Source organism: Lygodium microphyllum, chromosome 5 (genome assembly GCF_053477565.2).
Source record: "Lygodium microphyllum isolate KBCC chromosome 5, Lygodium_microphyllum_v1.1.10, whole genome shotgun sequence".
Lineage (NCBI taxonomy): Eukaryota > Viridiplantae > Streptophyta > Polypodiopsida > Schizaeales > Lygodiaceae > Lygodium > Lygodium microphyllum.
In genome coordinates this window covers 26,854,957-26,875,435 of record NC_141139.1, presented here as the reverse complement: position 1 = coordinate 26,875,435, position 20,479 = coordinate 26,854,957, and the positions used below count along the sequence as shown (strand labels likewise).

General features: G+C 47.1%; 1 protein-coding gene across 4 annotated transcripts in view; it reads left to right on the top strand.

The window, feature by feature from the left end:
* Window positions 1-20,479, top strand: part of PIR121 (transcription activator) — a 230,962-nt gene that overhangs the window by 123,278 nt on the left and 87,205 nt on the right. For all 4 annotated transcript variants that reach the window (XR_015690853.1, XM_087677627.1, XM_087677624.1 and 1 more), the window contains exons 15-18: window positions 19,144-19,288; window positions 19,543-19,711; window positions 19,877-19,953; window positions 20,109-20,279. Coding sequence is in view for 3 of the 4 variants with exons in the window: in XM_087677627.1 (XP_087533753.1) it covers window positions 19,144-19,288; window positions 19,543-19,711; window positions 19,877-19,953; window positions 20,109-20,279 (562 nt within the window). In the remaining variant the exon portion in view is untranslated. The remainder of the gene's footprint in view (window positions 1-19,143; window positions 19,289-19,542; window positions 19,712-19,876; window positions 19,954-20,108; window positions 20,280-20,479) is intronic.

Sequence of the window (20,479 nt, the reverse complement as noted above, 5' to 3'; positions counted from 1 at the left end):
GCTAAGCACTACTCGGGCGTGCTGATGATTGTCCATGAGAAATACCAGCCTGTTCTTGTTAAAAATGATGTGCAGGGCCGATTTCTGGTAATCGAAGTCTTATTTGAAGGAGAGATCTTATGGTTGCTGGGACTCTATGCTCCGAATGATCCCGCATCCCGACGGGATCTATGGTCGACTTTGCAGGGCTTCATGGCACTTGGCCGCAGGGGGTTTTTGATGGGAGATTTCAATATGTGTGTGGACTCTTCTCAGTCCACCTCAGGGCATTCGGTCATGGATACGCCAGAAAGCCGGGTGTGGAACTCCTTTGCTTTGCACGTACTTAAGCAAGATCTTTGGTCGTGGCTTCACCCTTCTGTTTCAGGTTTCACTTTTCATTCCGTACAATATGCAACCACTTGGTCGCGATTGGACAGAATGTATATCATGCAGGGGGATGATTTTCTTCCCGAGATGCTGGAGATGAAGGTCTTGCAGCAATATGCGTTGTCGGATCATTTCCCCCTCCAGCTTGAGATGCGGGCACAATCCATTGCACCTTTTATGCAGTTGCTGAATAAGCTCCCTTTACACTTCAATTCCTCTTATTTGAAGCATCCAATTTTTTAGGGTTATATGCAGCAATTGATTGAGAGGTTCTTATTGGACTTCGCCTCTGAGGGCTTGGCTTCGTTCGCACGCCTGCTCTCTAATGTGCAGCGGGTTGCTCGGCAATATGGGATTCATAATGCCTCTCTTTGTCGCCGTCGTCGACATGCAGCAGAGGACTTATTGGCCTTGGTCCGTTCCTTGCTCCTGGACTCCCCAGATGATGATTTTCTGCTGTCCCTGGAGCGGCGTTTGGCCCATCTTATTCAAGTATTTAGCTTGAAATCTATCAGCAGGCCAAGCTGCAAAACTTGACTGACACTTTGCAAGATAGTGCCTGCCAGTCTCATAAGTTCTTTCGCGCCTTGCATGCATCTCCGGCTCGCGAAAATATGACTCGACTCCAGGATTCGGAAGGTCGCATGGTCACTGATCCGCAGACCATTATCAATATGTGAAGAAATTATTTTATGGATCTTTTTGGTTCTTCTTCCTTGCCGTCTAGCCAGGTTACGCATGCCCGCTCGGTCTTCTATCATCTGGTCCACCAGCAGGTTCCATTTGATATGCAAGCCACTTTGGAGGCAGATATTTGCGAAGAGGAGGTTATGGATGTCTTGTTGCACCTGCCTAAGGATAAAAGTCCTGGTTGGGATGGTCTCACTAATGAATTTTTTGAGCACTCGGCCACGCAGTTGGTAAAGCCATTGGTGGTCATGTTTCAGCAGGTTTGGGAAACAGGGGTCATGCCTTCTTCATGGAAAGAAGGCCTTATCAAACTGATTCCCAAGGTCCCTTCGCCGTCAAAGCTGCAACACTGGAGACCAATCTCTTTGATGGGCGCGATGTATAAAATCTTTTCCAAAGTGCTGGCAAATAGGCTTCACAAGCACCTTCCAGCTATTGTGCACCCTCTCCAGTATGGTTTCATTAAGGGCCGCAACATTTTGCATAATATCTTAAATGTGAAAATGGCTATTGACTATGCGCGGCACTCCAATCAGCAAGTGGTCTTGATTCAATTGGACCTGGAAAAGGCGTTTGATTGTGTGGACTGGTCTTTCCTTGCAGATCTTATGTGTGCCATGGGCTCTGGTATCCAGATGTCCCGATTGATCTACACCATTAGTACTGAGGCTTCTTCAAGAGTTATGCTTAATGGTGGGGTTACAGAGCCATTTGTCCTTGCACGCTCGGTCAAACAGGGTTGCCCTTTGAGCCCTCTCTTCTTTGCCCTGGTGACTCACCCGGTCCTTTTAATGTTATCCTCCATGGCGGCTTTTGCCCAGCTGGCAGGGTTATCTCTTCCTTTGGGGCAGCACTTCATTAGCCAATCTTTGGCTGATGACTCCTTTATGATTTTGCAGGCGGACAGGGACAACATTTGCAAGGCGTTAGATGTTTGGATGCTCTTTGGTCAAGCCTCTGGTCTTCGCATCAATGCCTTTAAGTCGGCCATTCTCAGTTGCACGGAGCCGGATTTACAGTCGTTAGGCTGGCAGGGCCAGGTGGTTTCCCGTGGCTCCATTGTTAGGCATCTTGGATACCCATTGGGGGTGGATGTACGGCCAAAGGACCTGCTGGAGTGGATTTCACAAAAACTGGCGGCGAAGTTTATGTATTGGAAGTCGCAAGCCTGGCCGTTCCATGTCCGCCTCAAAGTGGCTCAGACAATTATGCTACCAATGCTGACGTATTTCCTGCCACTACTTCCATGGACGCCCACTACTTTGAAGGCTCTCACCCATCCCATTCGTTTCATGCTATGGAAGAAAGATTCACTGCAGGCAGGCATTTCCTGGATTTCATGGTCACATGCATGTACCCCTAAGCGCATGGGTGGTGGAGCTATTTTGGATGCAGAAACTCATATGCTGGCTCTTCGTTGGTCTCTTTTTCGTGCCATGTGTGTGGATCATCACCCGTGGACCATCATAGCCGTTATTTTCTTGAGGACAGCGGCCTCCGCCAGGGTAACACACGGCTTCGGGCCTCATGGTGGCATGTCCTTAATGCTGACTCTCGATTTTCCAGTCCCTCTTCCTCTTTATTACTGCACTTGGTCGGCTCTTGGAAAGTGGTGCTCCAAAAGACCCGTTGGCATGCTGTAGGGGACCGCTTGCAGACTAATTCTTTCCAGCTGGAATTGTTGGCAGTATCCAGATTACTTTCATGGGAAGATAAACATCAGCTCAGACCAAGATTTAACCGCATGGCCCGTTTGGGTGTGACTTCGATTGCGGATGCTACCCTTGCTACTCGCAATGTCCTCGCATCGTTTCGGACTGCTAGGAGACTTTTCAGGATCCCGCGCGGATACCGTGATTTATGGGGGAAGCTTTCGTCGGAACTTCAGGGTAGGCAACCCTTTCCTGCCCTGGCTATGGATCGCCCTTGGCAGGACTGGGACCTTGCAGGCCGCTTGACTCTGGAAAAGGCCTCTACTAATCAGGTGTATCATCTTCTTATTAAAGATCACCAATGGCTGGGTGTGAAAGCTAATACTGTTTGGGGCCTGCGGAAATCACTGTCATGGTGGCAGGCAACGCTGATGGAGGGATGGCAGAATAGGGCACCTTTCAAATGCAAGGTCTTTCTGTGGCGGGTAATGATTGGTGGTCTTCCTCTTGCCTCGGCCCTTTCCAAGCGTCGAATCTCGAATGGCAATTGTTTCTTCTGCACCACTACGGCGGAATCGGCCCGACATCGTTTTCTTTCTTGCCCGCTCGCCAAGAATATCCGGTCTCTCTTGTCCCAAATCTGGCGCCCAGTGGTGGGGTCCTCACTGACTCCTTTCGATTGGGTTTTTGTGCGCCCAAAGTATCCCACGCCGCCACCGTTACATATGAAGATCTTATTTCCCTTTTTCAGATACTGGGGATGCTGGCACATTTGGACCACCCGAAATGCTTTTCTCTTTGATTCGGCCTCTAATGTACCGCGACATATTGCAAGGCTTAAAGGGCTCTTGCATTGGCAGCTACATCTCATCAGGCACTCTGACTTGCTCCCCCGGGAGGATTTGCATTCCTGGCATTTGGCAATTGCCTCTGGGTCCTTGCCGTGATTGGTGTAACCTTTTTAGTATACTAGTCCGGGGATTTCCCACACGTTGGCCTATGGCCCTCGTGTCTCTTGTACTCGTGTAGTCTTGTACTTTTTTCGTAATTAATACAATTACCTTTTACGGAGAGAGAGAGAGAGAGAGAGAGAGAGAGAGAGAGACCTATCGACCTTTACGAAAAAAAAAGAGATTTATCGACCAGGGCCCCTGACGTCGCCCCGTTTTGTGCGACCTGCTGTCGTTGCCTGCGTGACCTCTGACTCGCGCCTCTTGCCGTCGCCCTAACCTGCGTCCCATCGCCCCGTTTCGCCTGTGTCTCGCGCCCCCTGCCGTCGCCCTAACCTGCGCCCTCTATCGCCAGGCCCCGTGGACGCCCGCCATCTGCCCGCCACTTCCGCCGCTGGTCGCTGGTTCTGCGCCAGCGAGAGCACCGCCCTTCGCATCTGCCCCTCGCCGTCTGCCTTGTGCCTGACCCCGTGACGCCTGCCCCGTCCACGTTTGACCGGTGCAGAGCATTCCGTCCGTGGTTGACTGCTCTGCGTCAACGAGCAGGGCTGCTGCAGCTGCGTTGACGCCTCACCGGTGTCTGATCCGTTACCCCGGGTGGTTCCCTGATTTTGCAGGTCTGCGGGACTTGCTCAGAGAGAGAGAGAGAGAGAGAGAGAGAGAGAGAGAGAGAGAGAGCGAGCGAGAAGACAACAGTATGGCTGGCCTGGATATGGATTTTCTCGACCGGATGGTGGCAGCCCTTGGCCCTGATTCCGATGCAGAGGAGCTGAAGGATATGGTGCCATGCATGGAGGAGCTGCCTCCGGGTTCTGAACTGTCGCCTGCTGGCAAACGCTCCAAGCATACTTTTGATGAGCCAATGGGTCCTGAGGAACGTTCCTATGCGCAAGTGGCCTCTGATCCTGTGGATTCGCAGGAAATTGACTGGGAGCATTTGCTGGACTTTGCGAATACTCTGCTTGGCGATTATGTCCAGCACAATAATGAATCTTTTTCTGATGCGGGAACGGATGATGTGGTGGAAGCCACGGTGGACCCCAAATCAGTCTTGCGATCCTTCTCGGTGTTTTATGACCGTGCCGTTATACTTTTCTTCACTGGCAGGATCCCAGTGCTATCGCATATTCGCCAGTGGATGCACCATTTATTGCAAGGGGAGTGTGTTGAGGAGATCTTCCTTGGACCTCGCGGCTTTTATGAGGTGTTGTTGAAATCGGAAACGCATCAAGCTGAGCTCCTATCCAAGTTGCCACTATTCTTTGATCGCCGCCTGGTTCATGTTGTACCATGGCGCCCCATGGCCGACTTCCAGCGTCTGCTTCAACGAGAATGCCCGGTGTGGGTGGAAGTGGAAAATCATCTGGCAGTCTATTGGCCAATGTTGAAGGATGCGATGGCGGTTGTGGGAACAGTGCTGGTTCCCCCAAGCCTCAGGGCAATGAACCGCAACCGTTTATGCATGTTATGGGACACGGCCAGGAAAAGACCCGCGTGGCTTCGCCTCAATTGTTCAGGCATGCATCCTTTGCATTTTCGCTTGAAATGGGGCAACTTTGCGGGACACTGCTTTTCATGTGGTAAATTGGGGCATTTCATGGCTGAATGCCCTAAAAGGCAACCGTCTTCGGAGGATGCGCAGGTTGTGCTGCCCAAGGATGACATGGTGCTTGATGCCCCGCCCCAGGAAGCCCTTCAGTCACCTCATGTCATGGATAAAGGCAAACAACAGGTCCTGGGTTTGGATTCCCGTCGCACTGACTGGGTTGAGGCCAGTCCCAAAAAAGGTAAAAAGTTGGATGCAGGCCTGGCGGATCCTGGGCCTACTGCTTCCCAGGATTCCGTGCGCACGTATACGCGCAGGAAAGAAATGGTCACTTCATTGCAGGCTGCGCGTACTACGGCCCCGTCTGCCCCCCGTAATCAATCTCCAAGGAAAGTCTATACCGACGGCCCCAAAGGCCCCCCTGCTAAGTTGGCGTTTGATACCAAAGGTAATGTGATTACACCCTGGGATCGGCGTTATCCCCGCCCCACTTCCAAGGCAGTGGATTTCCCTTCTACCTCTAAAGCAGGTCGCCAGAATTCGTTTGCAGTATTGGCTGATTTTCTGGATGAGGGCGTCCTGGATGCTCTCGCGGAAAAGGTGAAATCGAGGCAACAGGCGCCTCGTTCCTGACTTCCTTTTTTGAAGATAGCCACATGGAATGTGCGAGGCATTTGCTCTCGCCATAAGCAACATGCCATGTGGCCGTCTTGCATGAGAACCAGTGGGATATATTGTGTGCAGTTGAGCACAAAAGTCACGGTGAAGCAGGAAAAGTTGTGGATTGTCATGGATTCCGTCTGTTTTATGTAGGGACCCATGGGCGTGTTGATGATTGTCCATGAGAAATACCAGCCTGTCCTTGTTAAAAATGATGTGCAGGGCCGCTTTCTGGTAATCGAAGTCTTATTTGAAGGAGAGATTTTATGGTTATTGGGCCTCTATGCTCCGAATGATCCCGCATCCCGGCGGGATCTTTGGTCCACTTTGCAGGCCTCCATGTCACTTGGCCGAAGGGGGTTTTTGATGGGAGATTTCAATATGTTTGTTGACTCTTCTCAGTCCACTTCAGGGCATTCGGTAATGGATGCGCCGGAAAGCCGGATGTGGAATTCCTTTGCGTTACACGTACTTAAGCAAGATCTTTGGTCGTGGCTTCACCCTTCTTTTTCAGGGTTTACTTTTCATTCCGCACAATATGCAACTACTTGGTTGCGGCTGGACAGAATGTATATCATGCAGGGGGATGATTTTCTTCCCGAGATGCTGGAAATGAAGGTCTTGCAGCAGTATGCGTTGTCGGACCATTTCCCCCTCCAGCTTGAGATGCGGGCACAATCTATTGCACCTTTTATGCAGTTGCTGGATAGGCTCCCTTTACGTTTCAACTCCTCTTATTTGAAGCATTCAATTTTTCAGGGCTATATGCAGCAATTGATTGAGAGGTTCTTATTGGACTTCGCCTCTGAGGGCTTGCCTTCATTTGCACTGTTGCTCTCTAATGTGCAGCGGGTTGCTCGGCAGTATGGGATCCATCATGCCTCGCTTTGTCGCCGACGTTGATCTGCAGCAGAGGACTTACTGGCTTTGGTCCGTTCCTTGCTCCTGGATTCCCCAGATGATGATTTTCTGCTGTCACTGGAGAGGCGTTTGGCCCATTTTCTTCAAGTGTTTCAGTTGAAATCTTATCAACAGGCCAAGCTGCATAACTTGACTGACACATTGCAAGATAGTGCCTGCCAGTCTCATAAGTTCTTTCGCGCCTTGCATGCGTCTCCGGCTCGCGACAATATGACCAGACTCCAGGATTCGGAAGGTCGCATGGTCACTGATCCGCAGACCATTGTCAATATGTGCAGAAATTATTTTATGGAACTTCTTGGTTCTTCTCCCTTGCCTTCTAGCCAGGTTACGCATGCCCGCTCGGTCTTCTATCATCTGGTCCGCCAGCAGGTTCCATTTGATATACAAGCCACTTTGGAGGCGGATATTTGCGAGGAGGAGTTTATGGATGTTTTATTGCACCTGCCTAAGGATAAAAGTCCTGGCTGGGATGGTCTCACTAATGAATTCTTTCAGAACTCGGCCACGCAGTTGGTGAAGCCATTGGTGGTCATGTTTCAGCAGGTTTGGGAAACAGGGGTCATGCCCTCCTCATGGAAAGAAGGCCTTATCAAACTGATTCCAAAGGTCCCTTCGCCGTGAAAGTTGCAACACTGGAGACCAATCTCTTTGATGGGCTCCATGTATAGAATCTACTCCAAAGTGCTGGCGAATCGGCTTCACAAGCACCTTCCCGCTATTGTGCATCCTCTCCAATATGGTTTTATTAAGGGCCGCAACATTCTGCATAATATCTTAAATGTGCAAATGGCTATTGACTATGCGCGGCACTCCGGTCAGGAAGTGGTATTGATTCAATTGGACTTGGAAAAGGCGTTTGATTATGTGGACTGGTCTTTCATTGCAGATCTCATGTCTGCTATGGGCTTTGGTACCCGGATGTCCCAATTGATCTACACCATTAGTGCTGCGGCTTCCTCCAGAGTTATGCTCAATGGTGGGGTTACAGAGCCATTTGTCCTTGCACGCTCGGTCAGACAGGGTTGTCCTTTGAGTCCTCTCTTCTTTGCCCTGGCGACTCACCCGGTCCTTTCAATGTTATCCTCCGTGGCAGCTTCTGCTCAGCTGGCAGGGTTGTCTCTTCCTTTTGGGCCAGCACTTCATTAGCCAATCTTTGGCTGATGACACCTTTATGATTTTGCAGGCGGATAGGGACAACATTCGAAAGGCATTAGATTTTTGGACGCTTTTTGGTCAGGCCTCTGGGCTTCGCATCAATGCCTTTAAGTCGGCCATTCTCAGTTGCACGGAGCCTGATTTACAGTCATTAGGCTGGCAAGACCAGGTGGTTTCCCGTGGCTCCATTGTCAGGCATCTTGGATACCCATTGGGGGTGGATGTACGGCCAAAGGACCTGTTGGAGTGGATTTCACAAAAACTGGCGGCGAAGTTTATGTATTGGAAGTCGCAAGCGTGGCCATTCCATGTCCGCCTCAAAGTGGCCCAGACAATTATGCTACCAATGCTAATGTATTTCCTGCCATTGTTGCCATGGACGCCTACTACTTTGAAGGCTCTCACTCATCCCATCCGTTTCATGCTATGGAAGAAGGATTCACTGCAGGCAGGCATTTCGTGGATTTCATGGTCACACACATGTAACCCCAAGCGCATAGGTGGTGGAGCTATTTTGGATGCAAAAACTCATATGGTAGCTCTCCGTTGGTCCGTTTTTCGTGCCATGTGTGTGGATCATCACCCGTGTACCATCATAGCCCGTTATTTTTTCTTGAGGACAGCGGGCTCCGCCATGGTAACACCCGCCTTCGGGCCTCCTGGTGGCATGTCCTTAATGCTGACTCTCGTTTTTCCAGTCCCTCTTCCTCTTTGTTACTGCACTTGGTCGGCTCTTGGAAAGTGGTGCTCCAACAGGCCCGTTGGCACCCGGTAGGGGACCGCTTGCAGACTAACTCCTTTCAGCTGGAATTGTTGGCAGTATCGAGACTACTTTCATGGGACGATAAACATCAGCTCAGACTGAGATTTAACCGCATGGCCCGTTTAGGTGTGACGTCGGTTGCGGATGCTACCCTTGCCACTCGCAATGTCCTCGTATCGTTTCGGACTACTAGGCGACTTTTCAAGATCCCGCGCGGATACCGTGATTTATGGGGCAAGCTTTCGTCGGAGCTTCAGGGTAGGCAACCCTTTCCTGCCCTGGCTGTGGATCGCCCTTGGCAGGACTGGGACCTTGCAGGCCGGTTGAGTCTGGAAAAGGCCTCTACTAATCAGGTGTATCATCTTCTCATTCAAGATCACCAATGGCTGGGTGAGAAGGCTAATACTGTTTGGGGACTGCGGAAATCGCTGTCATGGTGGCAGACCACGCTGATGGAGGGCTGGCTGAATAAGGCACCTTTCAAATGCAAGGTCTTTGTTTGGCGGGTAATGATTGGTGGTCTTCCTCTTGCCTCGGCCCTTGCCAAGCGTCACATCTCGAATGGCAATTGTTTCTTCTGTACCACAACGGCGGAATCGGCCCGACATCGTTTTCTTTCTTGCCCGCTCGCCAAGAATATCTGGTCACTCTTGTCGCACATTTGGCGCGCTGTGGTGGGGTCCTCACTAACTCCTTTCGACTGGGTTTTTGTGCGCCCGAAGTATCCCACACCGCCACAGTTGCATATGAAGATCTTATTCAAAAAAGGCAACAGGATTGGTGCTGGCATGGAGAGTACTGGGCCTACTACCTCACACGATTACATGCGAACATATATGCGCAGGAAGGAAATGATGTCGTCCGAGCGCTCTGCTCCTGCTATGGTTTCTTCAGCTCCCCGTCATCAGCCCGCCAAGAAAATGTATTCGGATCGTCTCAAGGGTCAACCTGCACAGCTGGCTTTTGATACCAGAGGCAACGTCATTACTCCGTGGGACCGTCGTTACCCACGTTCCAACCCCAAGCAACCCGATATGCCGTCAACTTCCAAATCTGGTCCGCAGAACTCTTTTGCGGTGTTGGCAGATTTCTTGGATGAGGGAGTCCTGGACATTCTCGCCGACAAAGTCAAATCGAGGCAAGTTGTGCCTCGTACCTGATTGTGTTTTGTATACACATGAAAATAGCCACGTGGAATGTGCGAGGAATTTGTTCTCGTCACAAGCAACATGCCATGTGGACTGCATTGTATGAGAATCAGTGGGATGTCCTGTGTGCTGTTGAGCACAAGAGTCACAGTGACGCCGGTAAAGTTGTGGATTGCCATGGCTTTCGTTTGTTCTATGCAGGAACACAGGCCATGCATTATTCGGGTGTGCTCATGATTGTACATGCCAAATATCAGCCTGTTCTTATTAAAAATGATGTTCATGGCCGCTTTTTGGTGGTTGAAATCTTATTCAAAGGGGAAATCCTATGGTTACTTGGCCTCTATGCTCCGAATGATTCGTTATCTCGCCGGGAGCTTTGGCAGACTTTGCAGACTTCCTTGTCACTTGGCAGACGCGGCTTCTTCATGGGGGATTTCAATATGTGTGTTGATTCTTTCCAGTCTACATCGGAGCACTCGGTCATGGATGCGCTGGAAAGTCGTATGTGGCACGACTTGGCTCTTGATGTTCTTAAGCAAGATCTTTGGTCCTGGCTACACCCGTCTTCTCCAGGCTTTACTTTCCATTCGGCCCAGTATGCCACAACATGGTCGCGGTTGGACCGCATATATATCATGCAGAATGGTGATTTTCTGCCTGAGATGCTCGAAATAAAAGTGTCGCAGCAATATGTCTTGTCGGACCATTTCCCTCTGCAGTTCGAGTTGCTTGCACAACCCATTGCCCCCTTCAAGCAATTTCTGGAGAGACTCCCTTTGCGTTTCAACTCCTCCTACTTAAAGCATACAATTTCTCAGGGCTATATGCAGCAATTGCTTGACAAATTCTCCTTGGACTTTTCCTCTCAGGGCACTGCGTCATTTGACCGATTGCTCTCTAATGTGCAGCGGGTTGCTCGGCAATATGGGATCTATCATGCCTCTCTTTGTCGGCGCCGTCGACAGGCAGCGGAGGACCTGCTGCTTATGGTTCGCTCCCTGCTGATGGACACTCCGGATGATGCATTTCTGCTTGCACTAGCCCTGCGGGTGGCCGATCTTGTTAAAGAATTCCAGTTAAAATCGTATCAGCAGGCCAAATTGCAACATCTAACAAAGACTTTGCAAGATAGTGCATGTCAGACCCATAAGTTCTTTCGAGCTCTCCATGCCTCTCCTGCTCGAGAGAATTTGACCAGACTCGAGGATGCACAAGGCCACCTTATCCTGGATCCACAGACTATTGTGCATATGTGCAGGAATTATTTCCGTGACCTTCTCGGTTCCGCTTCTCCTCCTTCAGCCCAAATTACTCAGGCCCGTTCGGTCTTTTATGACCTGGTCTGCAATCAGCTACCGCAGGACATGCAAGCTACTCTGGAGTCAGATATTGGTGAAACAGAGGTTATGGATGTCTTGTTACACTTACCCAAAGATAAAAGTCCGGGTTGGGATGGTCTCACCAATGAGTTCTTTGAAGCTTTCGCTACCCAATTGGCGAAACCATTGCAGGCTCTGTTTCAGCAGGTGTGGGAAACGGGGATCATGCCTCCCTCATGGAAACAAGGACTTATTAAACTGCTTCCAAAAGTTCCTTCGCCATCTAAGTTGACACACTGGCGCCCCATTTCTTTGATGGGTTCCGTGTACAAAATCTTTTCCAAAGTAATGGCGAATCGGCTCCATAAGCATCTCCCTGCTCTTGTGCACCCTCTCCAGTACGGTTTCATTAAGGGCCGAAATATTCTACACAATGTTTTGAATGCCCAATTGGCCATTGATTATGCCCGGCATTCTAATCAGGAGGTGGTGTTGGTTCAACTGGACCTGGAAAAGGCTTTTGACTATCTGGACTGGTCTTTTGTTGCTGACCTTATGTCCGCTATGGGCTTTGGTGCTCGGATGTCTCGTCTGATCTACACCATTAGTGCTGCGGCGTCTTCGCGAGTCATGCTGAACGGAGGTGTTACTGAGCCATTTGTCCTTGCCCGTTCTGTCAGACAGGGGTGCCCTTTGAGCCCTTTATTCTTTGCCCTTGCGACACATCCAGTTCTTTCCATGTTATCACATATGGCCGCCTCTTCCCAGTTGGCCGGACTGTCGCTTTCTACAGGACAACATTTCATTAGCCAATCCCTCACGGATGATACTTTTATGATTTTGCGTGCGGACAAGGATAACCTTCGAAAAGCATTGGATGTTTGGGGTCTCTTTGGCCAGGCGTCCGGCCTTCATATCAATCCGCTCAAATCAGCCATTCTAAGCTGCACGGAGTCGGATTTGCAGTCCTTGGACTGGCAGGGTCTGGTTGTTCCTCGAGGTTCCATTGTCAGGCATCTTGGATACCCATTGGGTGTTGATGTTCCCCCAAAGCAGCTTCTGCAGTGGATTTCTCAGAAGATGGTGGCCAAGTTTATGTACTGGAAGTCTCAGGCCTGGCCTTTTCATGTTCGCCTCAAAGTAGCCCAGATAATTATGTTGCCAATGATCACATATTTCTTGCTATTGTTGCCCTGGACTCCTACGACTCTGAATGCTCTCACTCAGTCTATTCGCTTCATGCTCTGGAAGAAGGACTCATTGCATGCAGGTATTTCTTGGATCTCGTGGTCGCATGCGTGCACCCCCAAAAGCATGGGTGGCGGAGCTATTTTAGATGCCCAAACTCACATGCAGGCACTCTGTTGGTCCCTTTTCCGCGCCATGTGCTCGGATGATCATCATCCGTGAGTCGCTATCGCCCGTTCTTTCCTTGAGGGTGATGGGCTTCGGCATGGCAATACCCGACTCCGGAGTTCTTGGTGGCACGTTTTTAATGCGGATTCGCGGTTTTCCAGTTCTTCTTCATCGCTGCTTACTCATTTGGTGTGTTCCTGGAAACACGTCCTTCGAAAGGCTCAGTGGCACCCAAAGGAGGATCGCGTGGCTACTAACTCTTTTCAATTGGAATTACTGGCAGTCTCGCGTCTACTTTCGTGGGAAGGTAAACATGAGCTTAGACCACAATTCAACCGGATGGCACATTTGGGCTTGTCTTCAGTTGCGGATGCCACCCTTGCCAGTCGCAATGTGCTTATCTCGTTTCGTACTGCTAGGAGGATTTTCCGGATCCCTCCTGGATATAGGCCTTTATGGGAATAGCTCGTGACGGTGCTCCAGAGCAGACAACCCTTTCCTGCTCTTGCTTTGGATCATCCCTGGCAGGATTGGGACCTACAAGGCCGGCTGCCTTTGAGCAACGCTTCTGCTAATCAAGTGTATCATCTCCTGATTAAAGATAATCAATGGCCAGTTACTAAAGTGAATGCTTTATGGGGATTGCGTAAATCCCGCTCGTGGTGGAGGGTCACTATGATGGAGGGCTGGGTCAACAAGACACCCTTTAAATACAAAGTCTTTCTTTGGAGAGTGATAATTGGGGGTCTTCCGCTTGCTTTGGCTCTTTCCAAGCGACGAATCTCCAATGGCACCTGTTTCTTTTGCACCACTACTATGGAATCCGCCCGCCACTGATCTGTTTCCTGCCCCGTCGCTAAGAAAGTCTGGTTATTTTTGTCGGCCGTTTGGCGAGGGGTGGTTGGTATCACACTGCGCCCCTTTGATTGGGTTTTGGGCCAGCCCAAATACCCTACTCCCGCACAGCCACATATGAAGCTCATGTATCACTTTCTTCGATACTGGGGCTGTTGGCATAACTGGACCATTCGGAATGCTTTTCTGTTTAACTCCGCCCATAATGTTCAGCGGCATATTGTGAGGCTTAAGGGCCTCTTGTATTGGCAGTTAGCTCTTCTCCATCGTTCTGATTTGCTCTCTACGGAGGACTTCTGTCCTTGGCATATGGCAATTTCCTCCGCATCCTTGCCATGAAATTGTAACTTGTAGTACTTAGCACCTCTTCGCATGATGACTTTCATTGTCGTCATGTATCTTGTAATCAAGTAATCTTGTATTTTTTTCGTAATTAATACAATTACCTTTTACGAAAAAAAGAGAGAGAGAGAACCTCTTCACCTGATGGCTTAGTGTCATCATGTATCTTGTAATCAAGTAATCTTGTATTTTTTTCGTAATTAATACAATTACCTTTTACGAAAAAGAGAGAGAGAGAGAGAGAGAGAGAGAGAGAGAGAGAGAGAGTTTCTCTGATCGGGAGGACTTACTTCCCTGGCATATGGTAATTTCTTCTGCGTCTTTGCCATGACTTTTTGTAACTCTTTAGTCGTTTAGTTCTTGTAGAGAGACAGAGAGTTTTTACACACGATGGCGTAGGATGCTCTACTTAATTAATATTTACTATTTAATTCAATTATATTCAGGAAAGAAGAGAGAGAGAGACACTTGTGGTCTTCAAGCCTGCAACAAGGGAGACAAAACAGTTCATACTTAGCATCTAGTTCGGTAATGGAGAATCTGCAGGAGACAAATGGTATCAATGTGGCCTTTCTCGACCAGCATTTAGGGAATGGGAATGACCAACTTCTGCCGGATTCGGATAGTGATTCATTGGTGGAGGATTCCGGGTAGTTGACAGAAGGGAATGAGACTTCCCTTCCGATTGACTAGAATGTGTCTTCTCTAAAAGATTCTTGGGTATCAGTGGTTAGACGTAATGGAAGACAAGCTTTTTGTTCGGCTCCTGCCCCCACCCATCGCCACACCCCATCACTAAGACCTTTCAATGTAGAGGTAGGGGGTTTTACATGAACCCTCAATCTTCAGGTGCTCCGGTTAGGGATGGTAAAAAGAATTCTTATTCTGCTTTGTGCTTCAATGTGCGGGGGAGGCTTGTGCCTCCTAGTGATGTTTTTCGTTCACAACAACAGCAGTTTCCTTCTCGTGCTTTGATTGCTCGTTTGCAAAGGGCAGACCTTGTAGATGTAATCCGAAGTGAGATGGAAAGATTCCAGGTAGCTAAAGCTATAGATGTAAAAGGGAAAGGAAGAGCAATGGTTCAATAGTTTTTTCATTTTCGATTTATTATGAGAATTGCTTTGTGGAATGTGAAAGGTATCTCTTTGGGCAACAAGCAGTATCATTTATGGAAAGTTGTGTTTGCTGGAAAGTGGGACGTACTTTGTGTGGTGGAATATAAATAGCATGCTTTGGCTGGATTCTCTTATGTTTACAAGGATTATGTTGTTTTTTTCAGTGGTCGAGGTCCATATAAATCTAGGGTTATGTTAGTTGTCAAATCCTGCCTGCAACCATCGTTGGTTTCTCAATATCCTCGAGGTCGATTTTTGATTCTGGAGATACTTTATGAAGGAGAGGTTTTGTGGTTGGTGGGTGTGTATGCTCCTTCCACGGCAAGGGAATGTCGTCTACTTTGGGATGACTTGCACTGCCTTTCCATGGCCCATCTTAAGGTTTTGTCATGGGAGATTTTAATGCATGTCTATTTGGGGATCAGGCTACTGAGCGACATGCTTGGGATGCCCTTGTAGCTGGATCTTTGAAATAGGACATGTGGTCCTGGATGTATCCATAACAATCTGGTTATACCTATCGATCTTTGCAGCATCCCAACACCTGAGCCAGACTGGATCGGATATATATTTGTCAGAGTGATTCCTTTTTTCCAGGAGTTATTGACATGTGGGTGGAACGATGGCATGTCTTATCAGATCATTACCCTTTGGTCTTGGAAATGACCCATAGACGTGTTTATGTATTTAAGGCTCTTCTTACTCGGTTGCCGCTTCGTTTTAATCAATCTTTTCTATAGCAGAATCAGTTTTTGGAATATGTTCAACAATTGATCGTTGCTTTTAGCTTGAAGGTCCTATCTGGAGGAAGGGAAGCATGGATAGTTTTTAGGGATAATGCCCGAGAGTTATCCCGTCAGTATGGTATTCAACATGCTTCCTCTTTATGAGCTGAATTGTAGAATGCCCAATCTTTATTGGCCCACTCCTTGTCTCTAAGTCAATCAGGGGATTCTAATGATGACTTGATCACATGCATTGAATGGTTCAAAGGCAGGGTTCATTCTCTTCAAGAACAAGAATATGCAAAATACAAACTGTTGGCTAGAGGTAAGGCTTTATACGATAATAATTGTCAATCCCATCAATTCTTTTCTCGCCTGCACCAGAAATATGCTCCGGAAAATATTGTGCGCTTAATGGATGAATAGGGTGTTATGGTGACTGATCGGGCCTCCATCATTCATATGTGTGTCGACTTTTATAAGTCCTTGTTGGGTCCGCAAGAGAATTTTGCTGATGCTGTCCTCTCTGCTCGTTGATATATTTATGGGTTGGTAAGCAACCAGGTCAAACCAGAATGGGTGGACTTAATGGTGGCGGATATTTGAGAAGATGAAGTGGAAGAAGTGCTATCCCATCTACCCCGAAGGAAAAGCCTTGGTTGGGATAAGCTTCTTAATGAGCTGTTTTCAGCTAATGTGCAACAGCTTAAAGACCCATTGACTCGCCTGTGTCAGCAAGTGTGGAACTCTGGTATCATGCCATTCGATTGGAACATTGCTGTCATTCGGTTGTTGCCCAAGGTTCCCTCCCTAACCTCTTTGAAACAATGGAGATCTATTTCCGTTATGGATTCATTATATAAAATTTTCTCAAAAATCATTGCCAACAAATTGCAAAAAGTTTTTCTGCACTTGGTTATATGGTTATTCGTGCCTCCTGGTGGCATGTGCCAACAAATTGAAAAGATTGGCATCTCTCATGGTAATACGTTATTCGTGCCTCCTGGTGGCATGTGTTCAACTCCTCGAGGCCAATTAAGACCACCTAGTCTTTTCTCCTTTCTCATTCGATTGCATCCTAGCAAGAGATCCTACGTTTTTCAGTTTGGCGCCCTCGTGAGATTTGCAAGGAGGCGAAATCACTACAAGAAGAGGTCTTGGCCTCCTCAAGGTTGTTGGATTGGCCGAACAAAGACTTGCATAGACTCAAGTTTAATCGGATGGCTCAGTTGGGGTTGTAGACAGTTTTTGATGGTGTTATTCCTGGGTAGTCCCGTCTTTACTCTTTTTGGCGAATTCGTTAAGACTTTCGGGTACCCTGTGGATATTGTGACATCTAGTCATCCATACAGGTCAAACTTTAGAGGTTCTCTCATTTACTAGTGCTACAACCATTGTATGGCGTGACTAAAAGTTTGTGATTCCGGATGATTTCGAGAAGAGGTCTGCTAACTAGATATACCATCAGATGGTGGAGGCCAAGAGATGGGTCACTACAAAGGTGAATAAATTATGACATATTAGCGATGGCCAAAAGAAGTGGTGGGAAAGATTCCTTCAACTTTTGAAGTCTAAGGTTCCCTATCAGGGAAAAGCCTTCTTGTGGAGACTATTGATTGGTGGTCTTCCAACTGGAGAGCTGCTGTGTGTTTGAAAGATGTCTGCTGGTTGTTGTGTATTCTGCACTACATGTGAGGAAACATTGCTTGATCTTTTTGCTTCTTGTCTAGTTGCGCGACAAATCTGGTTTTTCTATACTTTTTTTGTAATTAATATAATTATCCATTACGAAAAAAAAGAGAGAGGCAAGAGTTACATGGACCCTGCAGTTAGGCAACATAGATAGACTAGCATGGATCTTGTAGTGAGGCATGACCTCTAATCATGATGTGTAAGAGAATCATGACCTATAGGTGTGTCTTGTAATTGTGTCCTGTGGTGCATATTGGAACTTGCAGTATAGATTGTGGCCAATTTTTCCTTGCAAACATGATTTGCACTTTAACACCTATGACAAGTAGCCTGTATTGATACATAGGCAGGAGCAACTCTTCATAGCTAGATGCAACCCTTCAGACAAGTGGGATGTATTGAATCACAAGCAAGCATTACCCATGAAGACCTCTTGCGGCATCGATATGGATTTGGATTGTGATGAGGAATCTCGGGCAGAGGGCATTCTTGAAGATGCTTAAGGCGATGGAGCAGGCAAGTGGCACAAGATAACGGCTCGTATTCGGGCATTGCTTGAGGCTTTGTTGTTAGGTGGTGATTTGTACAAGGAAGCTGATAACCGGCAAGTAAAGATGCCTTTGGTGGAGAAGATTTATGATGGGTCGAAAGGATTCTTTGAGGTTCTCTTCCAAACTTCACAAGCTCATGCTCAGATAATGCAGAGCATCATGTTGTTTCTAGATAGCCTAGTTCATGTTGTTTCATGGTAGCCCTTAGAGGAATTTTAGGATTTGCTTAGGCAGGCATGTCCCATTTGGGTGGGAGTGTTGAACTCCCTTTGCATCTCTGGTGGCTTCTTCCATTGGTTTTCCATTCTCTTGGATAGGTATTGGTTGAGCCTTGCTTGGCATCTCGGAATAGAAATAGAGCTTGTTTGCTCTAGGATACAAGCAAACCTCGTGTGACTATAAATATAGTTTCAAGCCGTTGGATTGCATCCCTTGTGTTATGAGTTGAGATGGGGGATGTTTGCAAGCGAGTGTGACAGCATGCCTTCTAGATGTGCAAAATTATGAGGCTCAACAAGATTCTTGGCAAACATGACGCTTTACCATAGTCACCCAAGAAGCTTCCTTTGAAACTTGATCATGATTGGATGGACAAGACTCATCCACGAGTCTGGCATCAAACAAATCCTTATTTGCAGTTCTCTCAGTAGGTGCAAGAGGAGATATGTATTGATGCTCAAACAAAGTCTAAGTTGCAACTTTGGCATAGTTTTGAACCTTGATCATCCACTCCCTCCTTGACCATTGGGATTAGGTATAGGGTGACTCTCGAGCTCGTGTGAGGACCTCCGACACCACTTCCTATGTACTTGGGGTGGTCATGATTTGTTCTTCATGATGCAGGCAGACAACCTTAGGTGGCGATACTCCCGTACTCTGTGGCTTCTATCCCCCCATTCCCCCTAGATCTTTTGAGAGGCTTGCATATATCATTCGAGCACAACTTTGTATCAGCTCTAGCTAGTTTGTTGAGCACATGTACTTTGTTGTAAATTCTTTTGGGTAATATGACTAGCCACTTTTTTATGCCAAAAAATAAAATTGCATTATGTCTAGCACATGCACAATTCCTGGAGTTTAAGTGTTTAAAGAAACATATTGTCATCAATGCTAAGATTTTTGTTATGAGTGTGCTAATTGCATATAGTAATCAGTATTGAGATTTTTACAGTGCAATAATTGCATGAATGAAAGGCATGCAATGCAAGAGCTTATAGGTTTTTGTTTGCATGTGGTACAAGTATTGAGGCTTTTATTACCAGTGCAATAGTTTCTTGAATGAAGGGATGCAATTGAAGAGCTTATATGTTTCTGTTTGTATGTGGTAGAATTCTTTTGGACATGAGAACAATCGCTGCAGATTTTATGGGAAATGCAACAAGATCAGATCTAGATCCTCAATCAAGCAGACGAGGCAGCGAGGATGACAGTGTCTCCTTTCTCCCGCGACCTGTTGCTCCCACAGCTGCTCAGGTCCTACGCTGCATATTTGATGGTTAATATCATTTTCTTTGCAACTAGTTAACTAAATATGTAGGAATGTTGGAGTGCTTTTTTATGGTATTGAATGCAGAATATTCTTTTGGCCAGAAACTTTGCATATTGCTTAGGTCTTGAACTGCTTTGATTTTACTTTAATTCTTTTTTATTTTTCCTCTTATTTTTGTTTATTTGTACATTTACTTATTTTTATTTGTTGGGGGTGGGGGGTTTGGTTTGGGGTGCAGTTGCACTGCCTACAATTCCTGGTCCATGAGCTGGTTTCAGGCAGTATGCCTAAGAAGTCTGGAGGCATTTTTGGAACAAGTGATCCTGAGATTCCCTCAAACGACTTGCGGCTTTTTGAAAATTTCTTCCAGAAGCTAGCATTATTCCCACATATTTTGGACTATCGAGGTGTTTGCTTTGTGAATAGCTTTGAATCACTTGAAGAACATTTCTATGCATATAATTAAAAGCCTGATAAAAGTATGCTTGCATTGCAATCCATGTTATAAAAGCACAAACCTTTTCATCTGATTGTCTGTATACTGAAGTGAATAAGGTTCTATGGCCATGCAGTTACATTGGCACACATAACTGATCTGGGATTTTTGTGGTTTAGAGAGTTCTACTTGGAAACGTCCCGAGTTATTCAGGTAAACAAGCTGCTAAATTTTTGTGCCATTCAGTATGCATTTTGTATAACAGTATGTGCATCAAATTCATAGGGATATAGACCATTAAGAGATTTCTGACTGATATTTTGCTGTATTTCTGGTCCTTATACTTCTGTTGTATGGTTGCATTGTAGTTTCCAATAGAATGTTCTCTTCCTTGGATGCTAGTGGATCATGTGATTGAATCTCAAGACACAGGGTTGTTGGAAACAGTTCTTATGCCATTCGACATCTACAATGACTCTGCTGAATATGCATTTCATGTTCTGAAGCAACGCTTTTTGTATGATGAAATTGAAGCTGAGGTAATCACCATTTCTATATGCTGAATATGTATTTCACGTTCTGGAGCAACACTTTGTGTATGATGGAACTCAGAGATATCTTTTATGCGCGATGGAATAGAGCCATCTTGCATCTTGTAATCTTGCAATCTTACAGTCTTGTGCTTGTATTTTTTTATAATTAATACAATTTCCCTATATGAGAGAGAGAGAGAGAGAGA